This window comes from Dama dama, chromosome 18 (assembly GCF_033118175.1).
Source record: "Dama dama isolate Ldn47 chromosome 18, ASM3311817v1, whole genome shotgun sequence".
In the NCBI taxonomy this organism is placed as follows: Eukaryota; Metazoa; Chordata; class Mammalia; order Artiodactyla; family Cervidae; genus Dama; species Dama dama.
This window is the reverse complement of record NC_083698.1, coordinates 30004408-30032366: the sequence shown is the minus strand read 5'-3', so window position 1 is coordinate 30032366 and position 27959 is coordinate 30004408. Positions and strand designations below refer to the sequence as shown.

Below are 27959 nucleotides of genomic sequence, written 5' to 3'. Positions count from 1 at the left end.
CTTCTGCTTGGTAAAATTTATCATTGATAACTTTCAGTGATTGTTATAGCAAATATATAATTTTAGATTTTTCCACTATCTTTTCTGAAGCGTCCTTCAAAGCAGAAGTTGACAAAAATATGAGCTGCACTTCATGATTATAAATATTATAATATCAAAGACATTTATAATTTTGGTTTTCCAGTACACTGAACCATTAACCAATATATTTATTGAGAACTCACTATAGTACTATATACATCTTAAAGAACTGAAATATAAAATACACAATATTAACTTTAACATTTTAAAATACCCAATATTAAACTTTAACTTTCTCTGTTCATTATAATTAACATCAATGATCATTTAACTGGGAAAGAAAGAACCAGTAAATAATAAAGAACCATAAAATATTTAAGTAGGTAGGACTTCAGAGATCATTTTGTCTAATACTCACATTTTGCAAAAATGGAACAGACTCATGTCCATGGTTAATTTGTTAGAAGTCATGGATATATTCAGCTCTAAGTTAAATATTTCCCTCTTACCCAGAATAGCACAATTAATGAAGTAAGAATGGTAATTGATAATAAAATAATACTAAAATTTAGGATTTTTACAACAACATCAAATATAGGAAGGAATGTTTCATTTGTTTTATTTTACTTACTCAATTGTGTATGATACATGGCTCAAAATGTTTACAACTAGTTCTAATTTAATTATGGGATATAAAAGACTAATGAATATATTTAAGCTCTGTCCTAGTTGCTGGGAGCTGAGGGAACATTTATACACAGCCAGGCACTGTTCCAGCACCAGTCATAAATTCTACTACGAATGTTCTCAATAAATGATAAGAAATGTACTCCACAATAATGAAGGAAAATCAAATGAAATCAGTTTGCATGAGGTAACTGAAGCAAAAGTTTTATTACAGAAAGAAAAATACAAGATGCTGTAAGTGACCTCCAAAATCACAAACTGCTTTAAATCACCTCATACTTTGTAAAGAACTCATAATTTAACATAAGCAGGATTACCTCAGAAAAATATTCACAGTATAGTATCATGGATAGAAAAGTGGAAAAAGAGTAATTATCCCCAAGAAGACATTGCACCGATATAGAAGAATCACATTTTAAGTTGAAATAAAGTCTAGCATGACACCTGCAAAACAGAGATTACCTCTGATCACAGATGCTTTTTCTCCTTTTGCTTATTTTGATTTTATAACAATTTAATAAAGTAATAAGATTACTTCTTTTTTAAGGCAATATTATGGGTGCTTTTGGAAAAAAATAAGCAAATGGGTGGTAATTTTTCTGAAGGCTTTCACTTACAGAAGCTTCTTATCATCTTTCTGGTCATCAGAGCCAGGTGAAGCAAATGGGTTCTGAGATAAGCCAAATCCCCTGTTCTTGCTAGCGGACTCTCCAGAATCAAAAGAAGCAAAAGATGGCTTTTCTTGATCTCTGCTGCCCCCCCATGGTGTAGGCTTGGAGAAACTGGATGGCTGGATAACATTGGAATATCTCTGACTGGTGGTATTCCATCCTCTTCTGTTACTACCTGAAATAAACAACAAAATAAACAATTTTACTAGCAACTCATGCTTTCAATCTCTAAAAATTTCATTATATTTTGTCTTATTATATGCTGATATTATGTAAAGATTCAACAGGCACTACATGCCCACTCATTTTAAATTACAAAACTTTTCATTTTCAATTTATAGAATTAAGTATAATATCAACAAAGGGGCTTCCCTGGTAGTAAAGAATCTGCCTGCAGTGCAGGAGATGCAGGTTTGATCCCTGGGTCGGGAAGATGCCCTGGAGAAGGAAATGGCAACCTACCCCAGTATTTTTGCTTGGGAAATCCCATGGACAGAGGAGCCTGGAGGACTACAGCCCGTGGGGTCGCAAAAGAGTCGGACACAACTGAGCAACTGAGCACACAAACACACATACACAATAGCAACAAATCACACAATGATCTCATTTAACAAGACTGAGAGGACTGTAAATCCACAGTAAAATTATATTACTAAATTCAATTGATGTAAGTTTATTAAATAAACAATTGTTTGATAATGGAGTGGACAGAAGGCATGTAACCTATATCATAAGCTCCTTCATGGTAAAAAGCTGTATCTCTATCATTCTTTGCTCCCCAATTGGGCCCTATATAGTAGTAAAATCTGAAAAAAGAGCAATGTATTAAGAAGTTAATTGAAAAGATTCGATTCTACCTTCTGTCCTTCATAGATGGGTAAATCTATTTGACTCAGTATTCTGAGAAAGAAAACACCTATCCTCTTATTTTCCATATGAGAATCGTAGCGGTAGTTTACATACGAATAAAGTGCATTGACTTTCTCTATTATAAGCATATTTTTAGTATTCTTATAACTATCAAAATGAGCCAAAAGGACTTTCTCCTTTCTGTCTCTATATTTAAAAAACATCTTATCACTTCAACTATATCATTTATTCATCACTTCTCAGCTGGGGCCAAGATAATTCACCATGTTTCTAACTGAATTAGGAGACATGCTATTAAATATGTATAATAAAACTGGAGTGATGGGAGATACACTCTTTTAAAAAATTCATCTCCCAATTCTAAAACTACTTAACAAAACCAAAGAGGAAAGAGGGCACATTGCTAGATCAGATCCCGCAAGTAGGGGTTAATAATATTGCATTTTTCTAGAGTTTGATCTTTTTTTGTGTGATCTTTTTTTCCTTCACAACGGAAGAAATTCATTCCATCATTTGGAGATAGCTTTTGGCCTTCACACTCACTGATTCTGCAAGCATTTATTTATTTCTGAGCATTAGATACACTGTTTATTTAACTAGTTTTATTTACACTTTTAAAATCCATCAATCTATCCATTCAACATTTATTCTGTACTGTATTTAGAGTGAGTCTCCACAGAATGTTAAATATTACGTTTTGTTGTTCCTGGAAGTACTCACATTTGTCTGATCCCGAGTCCTAATTTTTGGTTTGGAATATTTCACTAGACTAATTGTGGGGAATTAAAAAAGACTGTCTTTAAAAAAAAAAAAAAAAAGATTGTCTTCTAGAAGAGGTATAAGAGTGAAACCACAGTGTAACAAACGGTTTAAACGTCAGATGAGTAGCCTACAGGAGGAAAGAGAAAGGCGAGTGGTCAGCATCCTGTGGTACTTTTTAAGAACTAAGTTTCAGTTCTAAGAAAATCTAACTATTCATTTGACCTCTAAAACCTTGCATTGTACTATAGATTCACTTCGGACCCCTCCTCTCCTCGAAGACAGTTCCTTTGCATTATCCACAATTGATTTAGTGAAATATTCCAATTTCGACAATGACTTAGGCCCTGAAGGCAGGTCACCGCAGTCCTGCATACCTTTCCCTCAGAGCCCAGAGTTCTTAATTGAGCAGCCCACTCTCCCGATCTTACCTCCAATTTTATAAGCATGTGCATTTACATGAGGTTTACGGCTCTGTAGCTTTTATTAGATTTTCAAAGGAGTTCACGACTTCCCCAAAGAGCCCTGACTCTGACCCCACTTATAGCCTCTCCCTAGAAAAAAGTTTAGAAAAAAAAAATTACATTGAAAGCATCAACGGGAAAAACAAGTACGCAGAAAAGTAGTATAATGTTACAGCAAGGAGGCATCTAGGTCGACCTACGCCAATTCTGGAACCACTGCCGTGCAAAGACTAGGTAGTTTTGATATGTAATTCCAACTTTAAAATTCGTTGTTTCTCACTGTAACCACGAATAAGCTGCAGTCCGCTTAACAAAATCAGCCCTAATTCCTATCACAGGCGAAAACGTCAGTGGGCGGGGCGGGAGAGGGCACAGCGCGGGCACGTCCGCGTCACCTGACTGGTACGCCGCGGCGCTGTGCCCAGCGGCTGGCCCCAGGAGACACGTCGGATCCTCGCCCGCCCGGCCCCACGTCAGGCCTTCCCCTGCTCGGCTAGCTGCGAAGGATTGAGGAAAACGTCACCTGAGGGCTGTGGCTGCCGTCCTCCGCCCGCACCCCTGGCGCCGGGATGTTCGTTCCAGCACCGGTCTCCGAAGCGGCAGCGGCCTTGAAGGAAGAACTGACAAATGGTCATGGCGACGGTGTCGCGAACGGAGCGGTCTTCACTTAGCACCCTCGGCGAGCAGAGCCCAGAGCAACCGGAGGTCCCGGCTCGTCTACTGTGATGTCATCTTCTTGCGCCTGGTAAAGGCCCTTTCTCTATTGTCCCGCCCATAGTGTGATGAGAGGCGAGGATTTTACCCAATAAGATTTGAGAAGAGTGGGCCCGCCCCGCACGCGTTGAACGCAACCTTGGGAGGGCGGGATGCTTGAATGGTTTTGCGAAGAAAGGCGCTTAAGAGCTTGATGCAGGGTCTCGTTCGAAGTAGTTTGAGATCTCAAATGAAAGGAAAGTTGGTCAGGCAAACCAAGGACTTCAGCCCTGGGAGGAATATTAGCTGTGGTTTGAGAAGCATAGTCGTATTTTCATTTGTAACTGCTTAGTAAAAACCTGGCCAGCCGTTCATCAGGATGGGTAACAATGTAAGCCAGTAGTAACTTTTACAGTAAACAGATTAAGGACAAACTGCAACTAAAAAGTATAACAACCGGCATCTTTGGGTGAGTACTACATTCTTACACAGAGAAACTTTGTTCTTTTAAAACCCACGTGAACGTTGCTATGTGAACTTTTATCAGTAATAATGAAACATTCCACTCGTTGCCTAGTGGATCTAAGACACCTGACACAGAGAAGCAGCTTCTATTTCTAACCAGGTGCAGAGCTGAGGATAGGGGGATTCCTGAAAAACAACAACAAAAAACAGTACATATCATCTTAACTTTGTGGTTTCCAAGGAAACATGACCCTAGATCCACTTCTCACTCCTGATGTGGTGTTCATGCATCATTACACTGCTCTGCTATGCTTTGGGAGTATCAAAACTGTTTCATTTAGATTTTACCTGAACTCCACCTTTCCCACTAATCGTACAGCTACCTTTTCCATTGTGTGGTGAGACACACTACAGTTCCTCTAGTGTGCCATCTCCTTGGTTGCAGTGAGTCGATAGATCTGTTGGATTACAGGTTTGTCCCTGATAGTTTAAAATAAAAAGATTAGCCATTGTTCTTGCTCATATACTTTGGATTTGGAAGACAGTGGAATCTACAGAGCACTGAGAGTAACTGGTGCAATCTAGTATATATATTTTTTTTAATTCGTTTCATTTCTCTTGAAAAAAAAGTTGTGGGAGAGTTACATGTAGGTATAATACAAAGAACGTTTTCCTGAACCACTTGAGACTATATTATAGACCTGATGCCCCAACACCCATTTTATTTCCTACAAACAAGGACATTCTACTTAACCACAAAATAATAACCAAAATCAGGATATTAGTATTGCTGCATATTACTAATCCTTAGATTCTATTCATATTTTGCCTTAAAAACGTCTCAATAATGTCCTTTAAGCGACAAGGATGCAGTTCAAAATTATCATTGCCTTACTCATATTTCTTCAGGCTTCTTCATTCTGGACTATTTTCTCAGTCTCTCCTTGACTTTCATTACCTTGACTCTATTAAAGATTACAGCTATTTTATAGAATTTCCTTAATGCAGACTTAAGTGTTTTGTTAATTAGATTTAGATTATGTATCTTTGGCATCCATGGTCTTCACAATGCACCTGTCAGATTGTGCACATCAGTTTGTCCCATTAATTGTGATGTTCACTTTGGTCACTTTAGGTGTTATCTGGCAAGCTGCTGCACTGTAAAATTACTCTTTTCCTCTTTGTTAGTAATAACAAAAGGTAGAGACTTTGAAAGTATGTAAAACCTCATTCCTCACCAAACTTTTAATTCACTCATTTATTTATTCCTATCAGTATGGACTTAAGAGTTTCTGATTTTATTCACTGGATTATACTTTGTTAATATCATTTATTTTCATGTGCAAATCATTCCCAACTGAAACATCTCATGCTTCTTTGAGCACTTCACTTCCTGGCCTAAAAGATGCTCCAGGGTCATCTGACACTTTCCCTGCTCTCCAAGGAGACCTGGGTCTTTTTTGGTGGTACTTAGAAGCCAAGATCTGAGCTCTTAAGTTTGTTCATTGCTTTTGTAATATCTTTGTTCCCAAATCCTTTCATGGGCATTGCTAGAGGATATATACTATAGACAGATACATTTACATCAATGTACATTTTGGTTTCTATATGTATGACCTCACACTTTGATAACCTCCAATTTCAATCCAAGATCACAGAATTCATTTTATTTCCCTTCTGTTTTTTTTTTTTTTCTCTTTCATAGTGAGAAACTTGGCTCCCATTATTCTTAACATATGTATTTTGAGCAGTCCCCTTGTGGTAACCAATCTGTCTTTGTGGCCAATGACTTCTCATCCATGCAGATGCCAGCATGTATAAGGAATTTGCTGACATCAAAGACCTAAAATAATACCAGTTAGGCTGAAGCTTTAAAATGGTGGAGAAGATAAAGTGCTGTGTGAGATGATGAGAGTCTAGGGCTGAGGCATGTAGAACTCAGTAGTGATAGGGGAGGAGTAGATGGAAATCAGGAGAATGAGGCCATAGGAAGAAAATATCTTATTTCAAGGTGACACACTAAAAATACCTCTGCCTCCCTTTCCGCTTAAAAATATCTCAAAATAAGAGGTAAAACAAGCAAAAACTTTGTCTTTGATTATACTAGGAGATAACCATAATTTCAAACCACAATTTATGAAGACTGAATGTACATAGAAGAGTACATAGTAAATTTCTTAGAGGAAGAGTCATATTCCTTTAAGGTGGACAACTGATGTCCCCAGAAAAGGTTGAAAATTAAGAGGCCTCAAGAATTAAGAACCACCAGGTATTGCAAAAGGGTTAACTGTTCACCCCTACCTGATGGGAAATAGGTGTTTTTCTTGACAAAAAGGTAAGAAGAGAGGCTTCAGAGTCTAGGAGGTAAATATAGAGGGGCAGGTTATGGTACTGACAAAGAGGAACCAAACTATGCCTGTTGAATGGTGCTTTTCCTGAGCTCAGAAATCCTTCAGCCAGGAGGACAGTCTCTTCCTAGTTTGCCCTCCCCCTCACAAAGGGTGGGAGTTTGGAAGTTTTATTTTCTGGAGAATCAGACATCCCAGAAAAGTATCTATGGATCTTTTACCAATCTCCAACAAAAATAGGCAGCCATTTCCTTATCATATGATGAAGTTCTCTGACACTTCAGCTCACACTTGTACATGAAAGTTCACAATTTTTTAACATCTCATTTTAAATATAAATGCATAGCCAAGGACCAGATATTTGAGGAAAGATTCCAAAAGAAAAGATCAAAGCAATTGAAAAAGAAGTGAGAAGAAAGAGAAACACACCAATAGCATAAGTAATGTTAAGGTGGCTCAGATGGTAAAGAATCTGCCTGCAATGCAGGAGACCTGGATTGACCCCTGGGTGGGGAAGATCCATGCCTGAAGAATTCCATGGACAGAGGAGCCTGGCGGGCTATAGTCCATGGGTTTGCAAAGAGTCGCACACAACTGAGTGACACACGCAAGCAAACTAAAATGTCCTCAGGACAACCTGAAACAAGACCAACATGCTGTAGAGGAGGACAATCATAAATAGAAAAATGCTCTTGGAGATTACACATGGATAGTGCTCACAAATTCAATGGATGGTTGGAAGACAGGGAAATCCCCTGAAAGAACTGAATAAACCAGACCTTGAATCCCATTTTACAGCTTTGTTATCAGAAGAGACTAAAGCTCTGGAAAGTAAAAAAGCTTTCTAGTTAGTAAGAGTGACATTTCAACAGAAATACAGACTGCTGGTTTTTAAAAATGGCTCCTTTTCATGACTAAATTTTTCAGGTATTTCAAAGCTAGGTCACAATTGTAATTAATGTTTTTGATAGCAACAACTTTTTTTAAGACATTAAAATTTTATGTTCACATTGTGATTTTCAAAAGTATAAACTGAATTGTTATGTCATCTAAGTAGTATCACTGCAAAAAATATAATATTAACAATCACATGTCTACTAAAAAGAAAATAGAGCACTTTATAGGATAGGAATTTTGGGTGGGAGAGCAATAGAAAATGTACTTACCAACATATTATACTCATTATCCTGATATCAACAATGTCATAGACTATTTCCAGGACAGAAAACAGACAATATTAGAATTACTAAGGTCACTAAGGAAATAGACACACACACTTCATTTTAACCTACATCAAAGCTATCTGCATACTTATCATAGTGTGTTCCAGTCAGCAGATACAGCCTAAAGAAATGGGTAATCTATTTAGAATACTTTAAACAGTTGTATATTCCATATGGGAAATTATTTATGTAATATTAAGTAACCACATAATATAACCAAATTGTGATATGACAAATCAATATTCTGCCCTCAAAAATATTACACATTTTTCCCAACAGAGAGCAAAGGCCAAAACCCAACATAAAATTGTTCAGAATAACCAAATCTAGAAAAAGAAAGATTAATGGTTACCCAGGGATGGGGTCCTTTGGGAGACAGAAATGGGTTGAGTAATGTCTCCCTAAAACTCTAAAATGAGACCTTATTTTGGAGACAGTCATTGGTTAAGATAAAACGATGTGTGATTCATGTTGAGGTTTGATAGAAAACAACAAAATTCTGTAAAGCAATTATCCTTCAACTACAGAACAAATTTTAAAAAATATAAAGAGGTGCGTGCGTGCATGCTAAGTGTGTGCGAAGTCGCTCAGTCATGTCCGACTCTGTGACCCCAGACTGTAGCCCACCAGGCTCCTCTGTCCATGGGATTCTCCAGGAGAGAGTACTGGAATGGGTTGCCATGCCCTTCACCAATGAGGAGGGTGAGCTAAATCCAATGACTTCTAACAGTACCAGAAGACAGAGACACACAGGGAAGAAGTCCATGTGAAGGCAGAGGCAGTGACTGGAGTGATGCAGTTATAAGTCAACAAATATCCGGCTTGTCAGCAGCCACCAGAAGCTACGGGAGAGGCAAGAGAAGTTTTTCCCTCAGGAACTCCAGAAGGAATCAACCGTTTCAATACCTTGATTTAGGATTTCTGGCCTCCCAAACTGTGAAAGAGTCAATTTCTGTTGTTTTAAGCAATGAAGTTTATGGTAACTTGTTATAAGAGCCATTAGAAAGTAATACAGAGAAAAGGAGGAGTAACTGCTAATAAGTACAGGGTTTCTTCTCATGGTGAAGAAAGTGGTCCATGATTAGGGTGATGGTTGCATAACTCTACATATATTTAAGATCAATGAACGGTACACTTTAAACAAGTGAATTGTATGACAAATTAATAGAAATGTAATGTACATAAACCCTTACATAAATGGAAATATATCTACCATAATCTTTTATAATTCCCTTTTCATTTAAACATTTTTAGGTCTTAAGATTATAACCCTCATATAAAGAATAAAAATTTAAAAAGAAGCATTGCTTCACAAGTTAAAAACAAAAACTACCTAACACATTTAAAGTGAAGAATGAACTTAGCAGTCTACTTGAAGTTTAAAAATATTTAATATTATCAGGTTTAAAAACATTCATGGTGACAGCTTTACATGGCTCATTCCATACATTTCATAATGTAAAAGGGTAAAACATTACTAGGAAAGAAATGAACAGTTGGTTTTGTAAAGGATTTACTGATCACATATAAGTAATTAATATGACAAATATTTAACTCAATTACAAAACTTGTAGAGACAACTGGGTCAAATTTGCTGATATGTTATGCTAAGGAAGAGAAATTATGTACCTTTTTAATCTATAAGAAGTTCAGATTCAACATTGACAGTGTATAACTATCAGTGATATTCTAGTGACCTAGAATTTGCTATAAGTAGCTTTCTTTTGCTAGGTAATATTAACAGAGTGAGCACTGAGGAGGTATAATCCTTTTTTAATCCCTGGGTTAAAAAAGTGACGTAAATTAATGATGGGTGCTAAGCTTCACATTTTGTGTTAAAAAGATAGAATTATTTAATTGTACTGAATATATTTCATGAGGAGTTGATTACATTTTAACTCCCAAAATGTATTTATGAGGTTTTATGAGATATAAGTGTATGCTTTGACTCACTCTGGCTTGCTTTTAAAATGGAATACATTTGGCACTAAATGGAACAAATGAAGACAAGCAAAATTATATGAGACTAAGCTGCTCCATCAGAACTATCTTTGACTTACAATTCATACTATTTCTTAGTTTTTGACTGAAAAGAAACAGACATAACTACATAGCACTTCTATGATGTATGAAAATAGAATCTAGAGCTAACATGAGACTGCTTCAATCATGAGTCAGTCCCCCATTCTGCCCTAATCATACTTAAACAAATGTGAAATTCATTTAAGAATTCATATTTTCACCAAGTGCTTATAATTTTACAAGTTTTCTTGCTAGATTTGTTCTTGGTTATATGGCCAGTTGAAATATGGTCTTTTAATTAAGGAAATTCATATAAAAGAAAATCTATTTTACATGAATCTTACTTTACTTGAAACTTCCTTAAAAACAACAACAACAACAACAAAATACCAAACTAAAACTTTGTAACTGCACTCTTGGAACAAAGCACGGTGGCCATATTTTTGAGCCTCCAATGAATCTTGAAGTTCACTCATTTTTCATGTTTCAAGGGTTTCTTCATTTGCTCCGCAAGTATCAACAACACAAATTAAACAACTTGTTACTGGAAAAGCTCGGACTTTGGAGTTGGCGACCCATTTGTCTGTTTCAGTATTATATTCAAGGATGTTTCCTAGTCGACCCACACCTTGAAAACCAGCCAAGACATAAACTATAGAACCAACTGCTGCACACTTCACTGTTACTCCCTTCCATGGCATTGGTGAGACCATCTTCCATTCGTTTAACTTAATATCATAATATTCCACATTGTCCAGACCACCTTCAAAAGAAAAAAACATGAACTGTGAACAATTCTACAATCTCTTAAAGTATTAATTCTTCATATTTTTCCAGACATTTTTTATGAAAAAGTTCAAACATACAGAAAAGTTGTAACAATGTTACATATCTACTATCTAAATTCTTATTCTGACTATAACACAATAGGGATTTAACTTTTTATTTATCATTTTAGAACCATAAATACTTAAAATTTATTCTATAAAAATGTTCTATCTGCTTGGAAAAATTAAAAAGGAAACCACTCAATGAAGTTCCTTTCTGATTAAGTTTGATTATAATTATTCAAATGTTCGTTTTCCTTCTACCATCTGTCAGCAGTTTATGAAAAATAGCAATGGAAAGAGACAGAAGAAGGAAAATAAGTTATTTCTTTGTTATTCTTAAAGATTAAAAGCACTGACTAAAATGAGCTTTGTGGAATCTATCTGTAGATTCAGTCCAAATTCTACATTATGAAAAGCAATTTCTTGGACTTCCTTGGTGACTTGGTGGTCTGCCAATGCAGGAGACATGGATTTGATTCTTCACCCAGGAAGACCCCACATGCTGCAGAGCAACGATGCCTGTGTGCCACAACTACTGAGCCTGAGCTCTGGAGCTCAGGCTACGATTACTGAAGCCATGTGCTCTAGAACCTGTGCTCCGAACCAGAGGAGCCTGCACACCATAACGAGAAAGTAGCTCCCGCTCGCCACAGCTGGAGAAAAGGCTGCGTGTCGATGAAGACCAAGCACAGCCAAAAATAGATAAATACAATTTTTTTTTAAAGCAATAAGTTTAGATTCTTTAGTACAACATTATTTATGAAAATAAAAATATCAAATATAATCAATTAGAAGAGTAATACTGATATGTTCATGAAGTGTTTAAAAATGTTTAGGAAACAGTGCCGTTCAGAGCCTGGATACAAGACCTAAAAGTTAAATTTAAAAGTTTTAAAAGTTGTATTAAAGTTCAAATATTTCTGTCACTCAACAGTTCTTAAGTTAGAGTGATGCCATTCCCCAGAGGGTATTTGGAAATATACAAAAGCCATCTGAGACTGTCACAGTGACTGCTGGCTATTACCTACATTCACAGACAAGAATGTTAAATGTATTATGACATTTCATAAAATGTTAGTTCCCAGAAACTATAAAAATAAATCTAATGATGTATGTAATTAAAGCTTGTATCAAGATCTCAAGAAACATTTTTATAATTTAGGATAAGGAAATATCAGCATATTCACTGATAATGTTGAACAGTGAATTAACATCACATACCTAAGCCATTCTGACCACCCACAGCAAATATCTTGTCTTTTACAAATACCAGCCCATGATTCTTTCTGGCTTCAATCATTGGACACAGCTCAGTCCACCTGAAAAAAATTAAGGAAAGTGTTTAGAGAGTGTTTAGAAAGTGCCTCTTGAGAACTCTGTATGCAGGTCAGGAAGCAACAGTTAGAACTGGACATGGAACAACAGACTGGTTCCAAATAGGAAAAGGAGTACATCAAGGCTGTATATTGTCACCCTGCTTATTTAACTTATATGCAGAGTACATCATGAGAAACACTGGGCTGGAAGAAGCACAAGCTGGGATCAAGATTGCTGGGAGAAATATCAATAACCTCAGATATGCAGATGACACCACTCTTATGGCAGAAAGTGAAGAAGAACAAAAAAGCCTCTTGATGAAAGAGGAGAGTGAAAAAGTTGGCTTAAAACTCAACATTCAGAAAACTAAGATCATGGCATATGGTCCCATCACTTCATGGCAAATAGATGGGGAAACAATGGAAACAGTGAGAGACTTTATTTTGGGGGGCTCTAAAATCACTGCAGATGGTGACTGCAGCCATGAAATTAAAAGACACTTACTCCTTGGAAGGAAAGTTATGACCAACTTAGATAGCATATTAAAAAGCAGAGACATTACTTTGCCAACAAAGGTCCATCTAGTCAAGGCTATGGTTTTTCCAGTAGTCATGTATGGATGTGAGAGTTGGACTGTGAAGAAAGCTGAGCGCTAAAAAATTGATGCTTTTGAACTGTGGTGTTGGAGAAGACTCTTGAGAGTCCCTTGGACTGCAAGGAGATCCAAGCAGTCCATCCTGAAGGAGATCAGTCCTGGGTGTTCATTGGAAGGACTGATGCTAAAGCTGAAACTCCAATACTTTGGCCACCTCATGCGAAAAGTTGACTCATTGGAAAAGACCCTGATGCTGGGAAAGATTGAAGGCAGGAGGAGAAGGGGACGACAGAGGATGAGATGACTGGATGGCATGACCGACTCGATGGACATGGGTTTGAGTAGACTCTGGGAGTTGGTGATGGACAGGGAGGCTTGGTGTGCTGCAATTCATGGGGTCGCAAAAAGTCAGACACGACTGAGTGACTGAACTGAGCACATTGCTGTGTTCACAGGCTCTATTATAAAGAATGAGATTGAGAATATAATGTGGACATATGTCAGAGAATAATTCACAGGTAGCTTTAAACACACAATTTTGTTACTTTTTCTATGAGATTCAATCTCTCTTTTTGCCTAAACTCCCAGACATATAACTGACACCTGTGATTGTGCAGGTGGTGCTCTTAATGGGTGATAGAAATCAAAAGGCTCCAGACAATCACACACACACAAAAAAAAGGAGGGGGGGATATCTGGCATAAGTATAACTCTCTAATATGGTTATTTATAACTCTTCTTTTTAGAGCATAATGAAGAACTCTGAAATATCAACAACTCTTGTAGCCTTATATTTACATACTTCTGGTTTATTTTAAAAATAGTTCTGACAGTCACTATTCTCATTTTCTGAGCATTTGGTTAAAGACCTTCCATTTTTCAGGATAAACACACAGGACCCCCCAGGGGAAAAGGTCAGCATACAACTCAAAAGTGGGAGAGCCTGTACTCGACCTCTGACAGGCTCTGCACTCAGGGAGCTGTCAAAGTGCATTAAACAGAGTATCTGACTGGGAAGAACTCAATACACATACCCCTTCTTTATGATATAAGAGAATTTACACTAGCTTTTCACTTAGGAAAATTTAAGGAATTTAAATGTAATAGAAAATATACAGAATTCAAATTTAATACATAAGCTCAGTACATACAAAAGAAATGCTAAGTTGTGTAAGTTTAAAAATATTCCCCAAACTGATTATATTCACCTAGTTTTTTAAAAAAAATATTGATGTTGTAGATTCCTTTATACTTTTCCCCCGCTACTATGAACAAGAATATATTGATTTACACTGATACTGCCTGAATACAGATCTCAAAATTTAGAAGCCTGGAGTTTATATGGTATGGGTTCTACTTTTAAGACCTTTTTAAGAAATGAAACAATAATTAGGCAGCAGAGTGAACGAGATTACAGTTTTCCACCTGTATGCTTTCTGAGTATAGAATCTATGGGAGGCAAAGTAGAGACTGATACAGGAGGGAGGACCATCTGTATACACCCTGCTCCTACTGTTTAGGACAAGAGGGGCTGGATAGCTAACTGGCTGGATGGACGGTAGATTACGATAAGGGGTATCCCCAGTGAGCCCTGGCCAGTACAAAGGTACATTTTTTAAAAACATTGAGAAGTATTAAGTTTGATGATCTCAAGAGATTTCCTAGTCTCAACAGTTTAGCAAAAGATAAGTTTTAAGATAGAAGTGCTAATTGCTCAGTCATGTCCAACTCTTTATGACCTCATGGACTGTAGCCCTCCAGGCTCCTCTGTCCATGGGATTTCCCAGGCAAGAATACTGGAGTGGGTTGCCATTCCATTCTCCAGGGGATCTTCCCAACCCAGGGATCAAACCCGGGTCTCTTAAATTGCAGGCAGATTCTTTACTGTGTGAGCTACTAAGGAAGCCCCAAGTTTCAAGATAAGCTTCTTTCAATTCTGTTCCTAACACGGGACACTAGTAGAGCAAAAAATGAGAAAAGAACACTTGCAACTGCACTTTTGTCTGGGAAAAGAGTTAATGGTTTTGCTTCCTTAAATCCTTCAAAAGTAGGTGGGAAGCACAAATAAGCAGCTGCAAATGACAATCATATTTTATAATTAAATATTTACTCTTAACTTAAAAAAAGCGATAGCTAGAGTAGAAGGCTTGTATGTTCTGTAGCCCGGCAGTATTTTCTAAATACAAACATTGAGCACAAGAGTTTTGGTGCAGTTCTTTGGCATAACATTTAAGTTGAACATATTTACCCAATAACTTTTTCTGGTAAAGGAAGAACAATCCTCAAATGAACAAGTGAATTTTCTTATTAAAGGTCTATGTATGTTTCTGATTATTAATAAAAGGTCTGACTGGAGTATCACCTGTGTTCATTTTCTCATTAGTCAATTACACTATACTTTCCACCACTCCCACTATTCAGTAACTAGCACATTTCCTTTGGCTGTACTGGATGGGTTCCATCATTAACAAGATCAGCTAACCATTTATTTCTTTATATTTTGCTTTTTTAAAAGGAGTTTACTTCCCAGTTGATTAGGAATAATTTTATTTAATAAATGTGAATCCAAACATACTTTAGTAAGAACAAATTTTTTAAAAAAAGACATTATACTTAGGGCTATGATTCATTAAAGCTATGAACCAATATATAATGTTTATAATTAAAGGCAAATTTACCACTGATTGTACATCGTTTTCCCCTCTCTACACTTCCTGATATCTCAAAAAAACCAAAAAACAAAAGGCATTTTGAATCTGATGAATCAGTCATATTTGCTCATCCTCAGGCATTTATTTATTGAACAAGCAGGAAAGAAAGAGAGGGGCTCCCACAAGATACAAGGTCAAGCCATATCTTAAGGTGTAGAGGAAGGGTCCAACCTATACACATGCCCCTGAACCTAGCACATTCTAAAGTGTATGTATTAATATACTCTTAATATAAGAACAAAATCCTTCTGTCAGGTTCCTTCTGCCTTTTAAGATTTTCCTCCTTGGAGCTTAAAGAATACAGTTAATAGTGAAGTAAGATTTTTAAATTGATGATACATACGTTTCTGTGGCAGGATCATAGACTTCACAGGAATTCAAGACTCGCCCAGAAACGTTGTTCCCTAAACTTCCACCACAAACATAGATCAGGCCATTGGCTTCCACCATCCCGTGGCTGCAGCGCTGAGTCAGCATGCTGGGCTTCGTGTGCCAGCTCTCAGTTCTCGTATCATAGCACTCAAATAAATACAGAGCTGAGTTTCCTGAAAAAGAAAAGGACCCCATCTTGGTTAGCTGAGTGTGTGTGTATGTGTGTGTGTGGGGTTGTGGTAGTGGGGGGAGCTTGGAGTGAGCTGACTGAGGAGTTGAATCATTAATTCCTAGAGGAAAGATTTGAGGGTTGTAGAGTCTTTTCTAATCTCAAGCAACAACAGCAGCAAAACATAGAAATAGTTTAAGAAAAAGCTATGCTTGTTTGTATAGGCCTTGGAAAATATTCAAAAAAGGATCTGTCAGAGAGCCTTGTTAATTGGTAATTAAACTTTCAGAGAAGAAGCTGGTTTGATTTCAGAAGATTTTCAAATTAAGTAAGAAACGTTATTATGTCTTCCAGCCAAGTTATGCATGACAGGAATTAACTAAATGTTTCTACAGAGGAGAAAAACAGCTGTTTACAGATGGCAAATCCATACCTTAAATTATAAAGCTACTATTTGAGAGTATCCTAAGGATTGTCATTTAATATTCTAGAAGAGCCACTGCATCATTAACAAAACTATTCTTCCTCACTGTTATCAGCTGTGTAGAGAATATTGTAGTATAAGAAGGCTCTGAAATCATGCCAGTCCATTCTTAAGTATACACTCATAGCATTGTTATGTTTCTGGTGTTCTTTGATTATACATTTTAATGGTAAAACACACTCATCCTGTTTTACAACTTCTGCACATTACAGGAGCTCAGTAAAGAGGTTTTTTTTTTAGAAATGATACTATTAAAGGTCAAGTGTGTTTTTCTTTCCCAAGAAAAAAAGAAGTTAGAACTTAATGAAATTATTGCTCATCTCCCAGTTTTCTCGACTTTTCTAATATTTAAAAACAATAGTACCCTTGTAATTCTCTTTCAAAACCAAAGCCTACAAAGAGCAAATATCAAAGAATACCAAATGGAAGAAGTAATATCATGACTAACAGTAACATCTTTTTAACTTTTTAAACATTTCCAATCTAGTAGATTCAGTCCGTTGACACAAGGGAAATAAACAGTATATAGTAGATACAAAAAAAGTTACTATTTAAGTGAAAAACTAAGTAGAGTAAATGATGAAGAAATGAAGTTATTTACTATACTTTCTACAAAAAGTATATCTATAAAACACTTCCTACTATATTAAGGATTTATTATTGTTATTTCAAATATGCTGAATTAGACATTCTGTGAAGAATGCTTTTAAAGAGGGGAAAGGTCACCTCCTAAAATCACATTTTGAAAATATAACCATTCTTGTATTCATTTTACAAACATTTGGGGGTGGGGAGTAAAAAATAAATATGCTAATCAAAAGTAAAACATTCTTTGGGCTAATATAAAAATCAAAGAAAATAAAAAGACTAACATTTAAATTCCATACCTTATAGTTACTTGGTCTTCCTAGTTTTCTTTATAAGCCTATTATTTAGCTAAAGAAATTACTTGAAAAGATGGAAGCATATAAAAGCTAATATGCATCTAGTCTGCATGTAGAATATTCATTTAGAAAATTTTTTCACTTAGAAAAGGAACACTAGTAGACACTAACAAATTATCAATGAAAATGGTTTTTATACCCATACTCACACCCTGTTCTGATCAAAAAAGCCTAAGATACGATTATCAGTCATTACATTAAAAAGTGAAAGCATGAAGCAAATGAAAAAGATTCGTCTTACCTTTTTCTGATACAAAAAAAGCAAAGATAATAGATTTTAAAAGCTTGACTATAATAAAGAGATCTTAAAGGGTCTACAAGTAAGCCAAATTCTGAAATTTGAAATCTTTAAAGCAAATAATATGTATGCATGTGTACATTCGTGCTAAGTCACTTCAGTCATGTCCAACTCTGTGACCCTAGGCACCGTAGCCCACCAGGCTCCTCTGTCCATGGGATCCTCCAGGCAAGAATACTGGAGCGGGTTGTCATTCCCTTCTCCAAGATTAGGTATATAAAATAACTAATTCACATGGCACCAATGAAATTCAAATCCAGATGATGTCAATGAAAGCTTTATCATGGCAGAAATTGGATAATTAACATTAATTTAAGATGAAGTTCTCTTAATGATTTATATAGAGTAAGGTAAACCTTCAGGGAAATGTGCTCTAAAATATGACAGCTATGTATTTAAATTATGTCAAAAAGTATCTGGACAAATAATACCAACTCTTTATTTAGATATAAAAGCCTATATATACGCTCGGCTTTAAAGCACAAATACAAACACTGAATAAGTCCTTACCAACTTCGGAACCTCCGGATGTATAAATTTTGCCTTCTGCAGCACACGCAGCAAGGCTGTCTCGAGGTGTTGGAGGGCCCAGTTTGGAATACCAGCTATCCTTAACGACATTATAACAGTCCATTCGCTTTATAGGGAAAAGCTGGGAGCCACCCAAAATGTAAACTACATTGTCCCAAAACACGCATGCTGCATCTCTTCGTTTTTCAAAGGGGCAGCGGATGTCTGTCCAGCTATAATCCTGTAATAGGAAAGGACAGGAAGCTTTCAATGATGGAAAAATATAATTGAAAAGGAGGAAGCAAAGATACAGCTGAGAATATACAAAACATAAGAATATGTTAGTTTATCAGTATATATAAGAATGTTGGGCTTGAAACTATTCTCTAATTTTGTGTGATTTCTTCTTCAGAATGTTGGTTAATTGTGGCGGAAGGCAAGAGGAAGACAGAGATGGCTTTGGGTCTTTTCTGGCTCTAAAATAAACTATAATACATTTGCATTCATCACTACCACCCAGTCTTCTATTCCTTCTGTTACTGAGGATAATAACACAAGAAAATTCTAAAATAAGTAGTTTTATTAAAGAAAGACTTTTTAAAAAAGGAAATAGTGCATTCCTTCCTTGCCAGATGTATAGTGATGTAAAGAATTAATGGATAATTTGAAGCTTAACTGCCATTATCCTACTGATGTCTAAAGACAAAGGCATTTTGTAGACTTCTGAGAGATATTTTTTGTAAATATTCAGTTGAGTCAGTATAGTCAGCCAGACTCTTAAAGTTGTGATATTTATGATATACTTGGATAATCTGAATAATCTGGAAGCTCAAATTTTTCCTTCTCAACGAGAAGAAATGAGCACCTGTCAGCACTTCACAAAAAAGGCTGCTCACAGCACCACCACTTTTTGTTTGAAGCCCGTGCCTTTCTATGAAAATATGTGGGGGAATGCTTCCAAAGTTACAGCTTGCTGGATCCTCCCCCTTTTAAAGCAAGGAAGCTACAGTGTTCTGGCTGCATTCTGAAAATGGCTGAAAATAATCAGGGTCAGACCGAAATCCAGACAATTCCCAATCTTACCAAGCAAAGCACTGTGTGTGATTGCTTAATGCCGAGTTCCCTTTGGGAAAATCTGACTGATATCTATCATGCTAGCTCATCAAAGCATCATAGGACAGAAGGGATGATCTCTTCAGGAAAAAGAGCACCTGATGTCGAGTATCTTGACTCCCAGTAATGATAAACATTCTGCTTCTTAGGTGACCGGAGAAACAGAGCCTTAATCCCTTTTTATTCCCAAAGTGGGGTCTAGTGAGTCCCCCTGGGCTGCTCAGTGGTATGTTTATTGGTAGGCTCACAAAGCTGTAGGGTAAACATCGTCCTGAAATTTCAGTTTTACTCAATGGATTTGAAAAACTGAGGAAGAATATTTTAGAAATTTGTTTCCTTAGGGAAACTGCATGGTACAGAATGGGAAAAAGTAAGCAATAGAATATTCTACAGGGAGTAATATCTCAAAAGCAAACAAAGTTAATCTCTTACCTATTATTCAAATTACTCATAATTCCTACCTGACCAGGCTGAATAGTAGAGAAATACAATTTTATTAATTAGATCTGTTATATTTAGTGAACCTCAAGTCTTGCCCCTCTTATACCCAATTTATTTGATATTAGAAAGTAATATGCAAACAATTCCAAAGACATCTTTAAGAACATGTTTCCAAGCTCTTCCTTAATTTCAGGATGAGAAAGTTAGTCAGACATTCTTTGAAGTGGTGTCTAACATCTGCTACTTTTCAAAATAAAAAGAGCTCCCCATGCAGATGCTGGATCTAAGAAAACAAAAATGCTACTTCTTTTAGCTCAGTGAACTTACATTGACACTAGGACATGAGGTTCAGAAGAGTGAAGTAATTTGAAAGAGCTTGGTGACAATAATTCTAACTTTCCAGTACTACTCAAGGACCTGAGTAGGGAATGGATGATCCAGGGCTAGGTTATGCTTCATACTCAAGAATTAAAATAAATTGCTCTGTCAGAACTCTTAAGTCCAAGGGAACTGATTAGCTAGTGTGTGTGCAGTGTGTGTGTGAGACACAGGAATAGGCACATGCTTCTATCTACTTGCAATTTGGGCTCTGATTTCTTAAGAAGTCCTCAAAGTTTTTAAATCTTTTCCAACTCTTCCACTATACATGTGAAACATCATGCTTGATAAATATTAGCCATATATAATATTCTGCCTAATAGTTCATCTTCTAGGCAGATAAGTGAAATGATCTTTCTTTGCAAGAATTTCTACCTAGAATGAAAAATAAGACTTCATTTCACATAAACAGTAATGTTTTATACTTGGGTTCATTATATGTATCTGTCAGGTGTTAAATGCACCTGTATCATCTGGCTTAGATTGTATGCAGGGGAGTTTACGGTATTTTTTCCTGTGTGTATGTGAGCCAACCTCCCTTGGAAATATGCCCAATTCCTTCAATCTACGCTTCATCCAAAATAGAGAATGTGATTTAACATCTGCCCTTTAATAACTTATACTATGTAAGTTATATATTGCCTAGGAGATGTACGTAGTTGAAGAAGCAAGCAGAGAGGGGAAAACAACAGATGGGAAGTCAGGCCTGTCAGCTTAGTGGATATGAGTGCCAGTCTTATTCCACTGATGGGACCACTCCCCATCTGGGGCCTGGGGGTGGAGGAAGAATTACTTACGGCTCTCTGCACACATGGACTGTGGGCAAGGTAAAAGCACATGGAGCTTTCATGTTAGCAGCAGATGGGTGAACAGCACTAGAGTCACAGTGTGTATGTGTGAGCGGGAGATTGTTACCCCAAAAATATAATTTAATTCAGTTAAGTTTTATTATCCATTCTAGGCAAAGTTGGCTTAAACTCAACATTCAAACAACTAAGATCATGGCATCTGGTCCCATCACTTCATGGCAAATAGATGGGGAAACAATGGAAACAGTGACAGACTTTATTTTGGGGGGCTCCAAAATCACTGCAGATGGTGACTATAGCCATGAAATTAAAAGACGCTTCCTCCTTGGAAGAAAAGTTATGACCAACCTAGACAGCATATTCAAAAGTAGAGATATTAATTTGCTGACAAAGATCTGTCTTAGTCAAAGCTATGGTTTTTCCATTAGTCATGTGTGGATGTGAGAGTTGGATTATAAAGAAAGCTGAGCGCCAAAGAATTGATGCTTTTGAACTGTGTTGTTGGAGAAGACTCTTGAGAGTCCCTTGGCCCGCAAGGAGATCCAACCAGTCCATCCTAAAGGAAATCAGTCCTAAATATTAATTGGAAGGACTATGCTGAAGCTGAAACTCCAATACTTTGGCCACCTGATGGAAAGAACTGACTCATTGGAAAAGACCCTGACAAAAAAAAAAAAAAAGACCCTGACGCTGGGAAAGATTGAAGGGGGGAGAAGGGGACGACAGAGGATGAGATGGTTGGATGGCATCACTGACTGGATGGAAATGAGTTTGAGTAACCTCTGGGAGTTGGTGATGGACAGGGAAGCCTGATGTGCTGCAGTCCATGGGGTTGTAAAGAGTTGGACACGATTGAGTGACTGAACTGAACTAGGCAAGGTTCTATGCTTAGCTGCTGAGAAGATATTAAAATGAGAAAACTGGCAAGTCTAGAAAAAACACAGGTAGAAGGATTTAAGTTTTGACAAATCACCTATGCATGCATCCCCACATACTATAGAGACACACCCAAGTATAAAGTCCTATCTTTCCCGGTCCCAGTCAACCTTTCTTGCCTCTGCTGTGATACATCACATTCTAGACTTTTTTCAGGATCAAGACTTTGTTTTTGCAAGCTTCTCTGATTTCCTTTTTCTGAATTCCTACCACACTAAAGTCTGGAGTTGACAACAGAGCACTTCATTACATCTTGCGTGATTTTTCAGCTGTAGGACACTGCTGCAGGAAGTGAAAAGCTTCCGGAGTTGATAGGATGTAGTATTTTTCTTCAAATACCTTAAGGCAAAATATGAGCCTGATATTTTCCTTAAGGGAAATGACTGATTTTATATAATCTGCATTCTGAAAACACATGAATCCTCAAATAACAGAAACACTACACATGTAAATTTTAATAAGATAACCAAAATGCAGTATGAAAGAAACTTTTTAAAAATAAAGACTTGAGAATTTTATTTTGTATCATTTTGAGAGAAAATCAAGCAAAACTAGGGGAGAAAGGAGGTTTCTGCCAGATGCCACAGCATTCCTAGACAGTTTCACGAAAAGTACACCTATATCTAAATTCCTTTTTTAAAGGAAATAGAATCCATTCAGGTAATATGTTGTATGCTTTTTCTTTTTATGAAAAAATTTAACAAGATATATTCATACTTAAGATTAAATATATTCTTTTCTTTCTCTTTCTTTCTATCTAAACTCTATCAGTAAGTTTCCCTCGAGAAGTTCCATGAAGCTTGCTGGACAAATCCATCCCAGAGGGATCTCTTCTTTTCAGACCACTGCTGCTGTCATTACCTATTTTGTACTAAGAGTTAATTCTGAGGTAGGTTGATAAGGAGTCTGGGGCCCTCCTTATACAAATGTTTTATTTTTCTACATTCCTTCACCTTAATCACATAAGATGGTTTTTTTTTTCTTAAGATCTGAGTTATTATGGCAACAATCTATTTTGCCTAACCAACTTTATTCAAGCCCAGAACTAATGATTACACAGCAAAACGACTCATCTTGCTCAAGGGTATGTTCTCCCTTAAGCCCTATACTAATGATTATATTCTTTGGAACTCTGCATTCAAATGAGTCTACCTTCCCTTTTCTCCTTTGCCTTTCGCTTCTCTTCTTTTCACAGCTATTTGTAAGGCCTCTTCAGACAAACATTTTGCCTTTTTCCATTTCTTTTTCTTGGGGATGGTCTTGATCCCTGCCTCCTGTACAATGTCACGAACCTCCGTCCATAGTTCTCCAGGCATTCTATCAGATCTAATCTCTTGAATCTATTTCTCACTTCCACTGTAAAATCATAAGGAATACCTGAATGGTCTAGTGGTTTTCCCTACTTTCTTCAATTTAAGTCTGAATTTGGCAATAAGGAGTTCATGATCTGACCCACCATTAGCTCCCAGTTTTGTTTTTGCTGACTGTATAGAGCTTCTCCATCTTTGGCTGCAAAGAATATAAACAATCTGCCTTTGGTATTGACCATCTGGTGATGTCCATGTCTAGAGTCTTCTCTTGTGTTGTTGGAAGAGGGTGCTTGCAAACTCTATTAGACTTTGCCCTGCTTCATTTTGTACTCCAAGGCCAAATTATAGCGAGAATAGAAAGGAGAGATAAGAAAGCCTTCCTGAGTGATCAATGCAAAGAAATAAGGAAAACAATAGAATGGGAAAGACTAGAGATCTCTTCAAGAAAATTAGAGATACCAAGGGAATATTTCATGCAAAGATGGACACAATAAAGGACAGAAATGGTATGGACCTAACAGAAGCAGAAGATATTAAGAAGAGGTAGCAAGAATACACAGAAGAACTATATAAAAAAGATCTTCACGACTCAAATAATCACGATGGCGCGATCACTCACCTAGAGCCGGACATCCTGGAATGCGAAGTCAAGTGGTCATTAGGAAGCATCACTATGAACAAAGCTAGTGGAGGTGATGGAATTCCAGTTAAGCTATTTCAAATCCTAAAAATGATGCTGTGAAAGTGCTGCACTCAATATGCCAGCAAATGTGGAAAACTCAGCAATGGCCACAGGACTGGTAAAGGTCAGTTTTCATTCCAATCCCAAAGAAAGGCAATGCCAAAGAATGCTCAAACTACTGCACCATTGCACTCATCTCACAGGCTAGCAAAGTAATGCTCAAAATCCTCCAAGCCAGGCTTCAACGGTACATGAACCGTTTATTCCAGATGTTCAAGCTGGATTTACAAAAGGCAGAGGAACCAGAGATCAATTGCCAACATCTGCTGGATCATCGAAAAAGCAAGAGTTCCAGAAAAACATCTACTTCTGCTTTGTTGACTATGCCAAAGCCTTTGACTGTGTGGATCACAACAAACTGTGGAAAATTCTTCAAGAGATGGGACTACCAGACCATCTGACCTGCCTCTTGAGAAATCTGTATGCAGGTCAGGAAGCTGGACATGGAACAGACTAGTTCCAAATCGGGAAAGGAGTACATCAAGGCTGTATATTGTCACCCTGCTTATTTAACTTATATGCAGAGTACATCATGAGAAACGCTGGGCTGGAGGACGCACAAATTGGAATCAAGACTGCTGGAAGAAATATCAATAACCTCAGATATGCAGATGACACCACCCTTATGGCAAAAAGTAAAGAAGAGCTAAAGAGCCTCTTGATGAAAGTGAAAGAGGAAAATGCAAAAGTTGGCTTAAAACTCAACATTCAGAAAACTAAGATCATGGCATCCGGTCCCATCACTTCATGGCAAACAGATGGGGAAACAATGGAAACAGGGACAGACTTTATTTTCCTGGGCTCCAAAATCACTGCAGATGGTGACTGCAGCCATGAAATTAAAAGACGCTTGCCCCCTGGAAGAAAAGTTATGACCAACCTAGATAGCATATTCAAAAGTAGAGACATTAATTTTCTGACAAAGATCCGTCTAGTCAAAGCTATGGTTTTTCCAGTAGTCATATATGGATGTGAGAGTTGGACTATAAAGAAAGCTGAGAGCCGAAGAATTGATGCTTTTGAACTGTGGTGTTGGAGAAGACTCTTGAGAGTCCCTTGGACTGCAAGGACATCCAACCAGTCCATCCTAAAGGAGATCAGTCCCGGGTGTTCATTGGAAGGACTGATGCTAAAGCTGAAACTCCAATACTTTGGCCACCTGATGTGAAGAGCTGACTCATTGGAAAAGACCCTGATGCTGGGAAAGATTGAAGTAGGGAGGAGAAGGGGACAACAGAGGATGAGATGGTTGGATGGCATCACCGACTCAATGGACATGAGTTTGAATAAGCCTCGGGACTTGGTGATGGACAGGTAAGCCTGGTGTGCTGTGGTGCATGGGGTGGCAAAGATTGGGACACTGAGCTGAACTGAACTGAATGATTATATAACAATGTATCTTGCTCAAGGACATGTTTCTCCTTCTTAACAGGAACCTTCTGACTCATCTTATTAAGACTTATGTCCTAGGAGTGGGCCTGGTAAGACCTTTCTATTGTTAGCAACCAGTTGAAAAAGTATATAAGGTCTTGATAAGACTGAGTGGGACACTCTCTGCCTCCTTCTGATGTCTGTGTCAGAAGCTTTCTCTGTCCCTTTTTCACTGTAATAAACTCTGCTACACAAAAGCTCTGAGTGATCAAGCCTTGTCTCTGGTTCCGAAGCTAAATTTTCTTCTTCAGAGATCACGAATCTGACACGGTTCAGTGTAAGCTATCAGTGTCACGACTTTAACTGGTTACGTTCAGTGGCTGCTTCACTGACCTCAGTCTCCATCTTCTGTAACTGCTTCAAGGTTGTGTACACCTCACACACTTTGAGTTTGAGGGACAGGACTGTGATATATATCCTTCACAATCCCCGCTGCTGCCCAACCCCAAACTTTCAAATTCTGGTTAAACTGCACTTTACAACCAGCTGACTGTACAATACGCTGTTGTACAACCTGTTGTTGTTTATAACAGCTGAAGTTAATTATCTCTTATACTGATTACCGATTTTCAAAGAAAATCATCACAAGAAACCTATCTGAGCACGATTTAATCCTTCTAGAATAATAGTTCTTACTGTGCCTTGGGATCATCATGTGAACAATTACCAAAGGTAGCCAATAGTAAATTCCAAGTGACATGATATAGTAAAAATAGTGATAATTTCTTTCACTCCCAGGTGGTTTTCTTCAGCCTGACTCTTGGCCCACTAGCATTGCATTTATGTACCCACTACCCTCTAGATAATTCCAGGATGACTAGAATCCTTCAAAACACCACATAGATTTATCTTTCCTAGTCTCCTCATCCTTTCCCACCCAGGGCCCTCAATCAAATGCCTACAACTTTTTTCTGTCTTCTCTCAGTCTTTCAAGGGGACTCATCTGTTAATTGGTAGTAATTATGGCTGACTGTGGCTTATGAGAGTAATTCTGAAGTCATCCCTCCCATGGTGAGTTGTATTTTCACCAAGGTTTCTTGCAGACACAGTGATTAAACACAAAAGGAAGTGATCCCTGAAGTAGGGAACTTCAGGTACCACACCTGTGTGGGGTACAAGGGCTGTGAGGCAGACTTTAGAACAAAACTACAAAAGTGTGTTATGGAGATGCTTGATAAGGAAAAAAAAGAGGCTATCAATATTCCTATTTTGGAAAACGTTTTAGGAAGGCACTCTACTGAGAATTCACCTCAGAATGTGTTCCAATCTCTTCTGTCTGAACTTGAGAACTACCAAAGTGCCTGCAAACAATCAGGTGTGAGAAATGCCTAATGTGCATAAGCTGCAAAGAACACTGGTTTTACCACTGGTACCTATTATAGTGACAACTAAGAATGCTTAAAGGATACCCATGTTGACCCATCCTTGTATTCCAGCAATGTCAGTCCCTGGGGGATATAGCTATGGTCCAACCCACCTGGGATTACTGCTGTCCTTTGTGGAGATTCTGTTCTGACAGATGCTCCTGATCATTTCAGCAGCACTTACTCTTGGACTTCAGTACACTGCTTGTACAACACTCTGCTGGTGACAAACACCACTGATGCCCTCTTACAAAAACCTCTCTAATTTTTTAATGTAACAACATTTTCCTATAAGGCTTATACTTCTTTTACGCACAAGTCTTTTAAAATCATATGCAACATACAATTGCCAGGTTCCACCTTGATGATAGTGTAGCACTGTCTCCGTACACGCTGGGCCAGACACTAAGCTCAGTGATGAGTCTACTTCAGAGTTGTGAGCAGGAAAAGGTACTTAGAGGCAACTCTCTGGCGGCCCAGTGTTAGGACTCCATTCTCTCATTGCCGAGTGTCCTGGTAGGGGAACTAAAAGTCCCACAAGTGTGCGGTGAAGCCAAAAGAAAAAGATACTCAGCATAGACCTTTTGAATCTGACGGCTCTGTAAAACATGGCACCACTGGTTTTCTGCCTTTGCAACCGGGAATGGTCCTCACTGTGTTGTTCTTACTCCTTGTCTGGTTTTAGCAGGGTATATGCAGAATCCCTTTTTCTCTGGGGCAGCATCTCTTATTTCTCCACCATGTGAAAGTGGTGAGCCAAGACCCCTACAAAGTTTTTAAGCCCTCAAAGCTTATCATTTCACTGACAGGAATAGTCCAAATAATCTGGTCAATTAAGTCAACTTTTATTTTAGCATCAGTATTATAAAACATATAAAATATGCTACAATTTGAGAACACAAATTCTAAGAACAGAGCACTGGATTCAGACAAATAATTCTTCAGTAATCATTAAACACTTGATAAACACAGGGACAGTGGG

The 27959-nt window shown here is 37.5% G+C and overlaps 2 protein-coding genes and 1 long non-coding RNA gene across 14 annotated transcripts in view; 1 reads left to right on the top strand and 2 right to left on the bottom strand.

Moving 5' to 3' along the window:
- Positions 1 to 4126, bottom strand: part of NUP42 (nucleoporin 42) — a 26147-nt gene extending 22021 nt beyond the window's left edge. For 2 of the 3 annotated variants that reach the window (XM_061165069.1, XM_061165068.1), the window contains exons 1-2: positions 3996 to 4126; positions 1326 to 1554 (exon numbers count right to left, since the gene is read on the bottom strand). In XM_061165069.1, coding sequence (XP_061021052.1) covers positions 1326 to 1554; positions 3996 to 4107 — 341 coding nt within the window. In that variant the 5' untranslated portion in view covers positions 4108 to 4126. Of the gene's footprint in view, positions 1 to 1325; positions 1555 to 3995 lie in introns of those variants that run through there. The other variant, XM_061165070.1, reaches the window with a different exon arrangement.
- On the top strand, positions 4082 to 27959 carry LOC133072146 (uncharacterized). Of its 3 annotated transcripts, none has more exons than XR_009696644.1 (3): positions 4082 to 4217; positions 22902 to 23019; positions 25615 to 27959. It is a non-coding gene; the product is annotated as an uncharacterized LOC133072146 (long non-coding RNA). The 3 variants fall into 3 exon arrangements; XR_009696646.1 differs by having other exon boundaries at positions 4089 to 4217; positions 21347 to 23019; XR_009696645.1 differs by having other exon boundaries at positions 4181 to 4634.
- Positions 9574 to 27959, bottom strand: part of KLHL7 (kelch like family member 7) — a 59498-nt gene continuing 41112 nt past the window's right edge. For all 8 annotated transcript variants that reach the window (XM_061165060.1, XM_061165062.1, XM_061165066.1 and 5 more), the window contains 4 exons: positions 18454 to 18694; positions 16020 to 16221; positions 12275 to 12372; positions 9574 to 10986 (listed from right to left, as the gene is read on the bottom strand). In XM_061165060.1, coding sequence (XP_061021043.1) covers positions 10703 to 10986; positions 12275 to 12372; positions 16020 to 16221; positions 18454 to 18694 — 825 coding nt within the window. In that variant the 3' untranslated portion in view covers positions 9574 to 10702. The remainder of the gene's footprint in view (positions 10987 to 12274; positions 12373 to 16019; positions 16222 to 18453; positions 18695 to 27959) is intronic.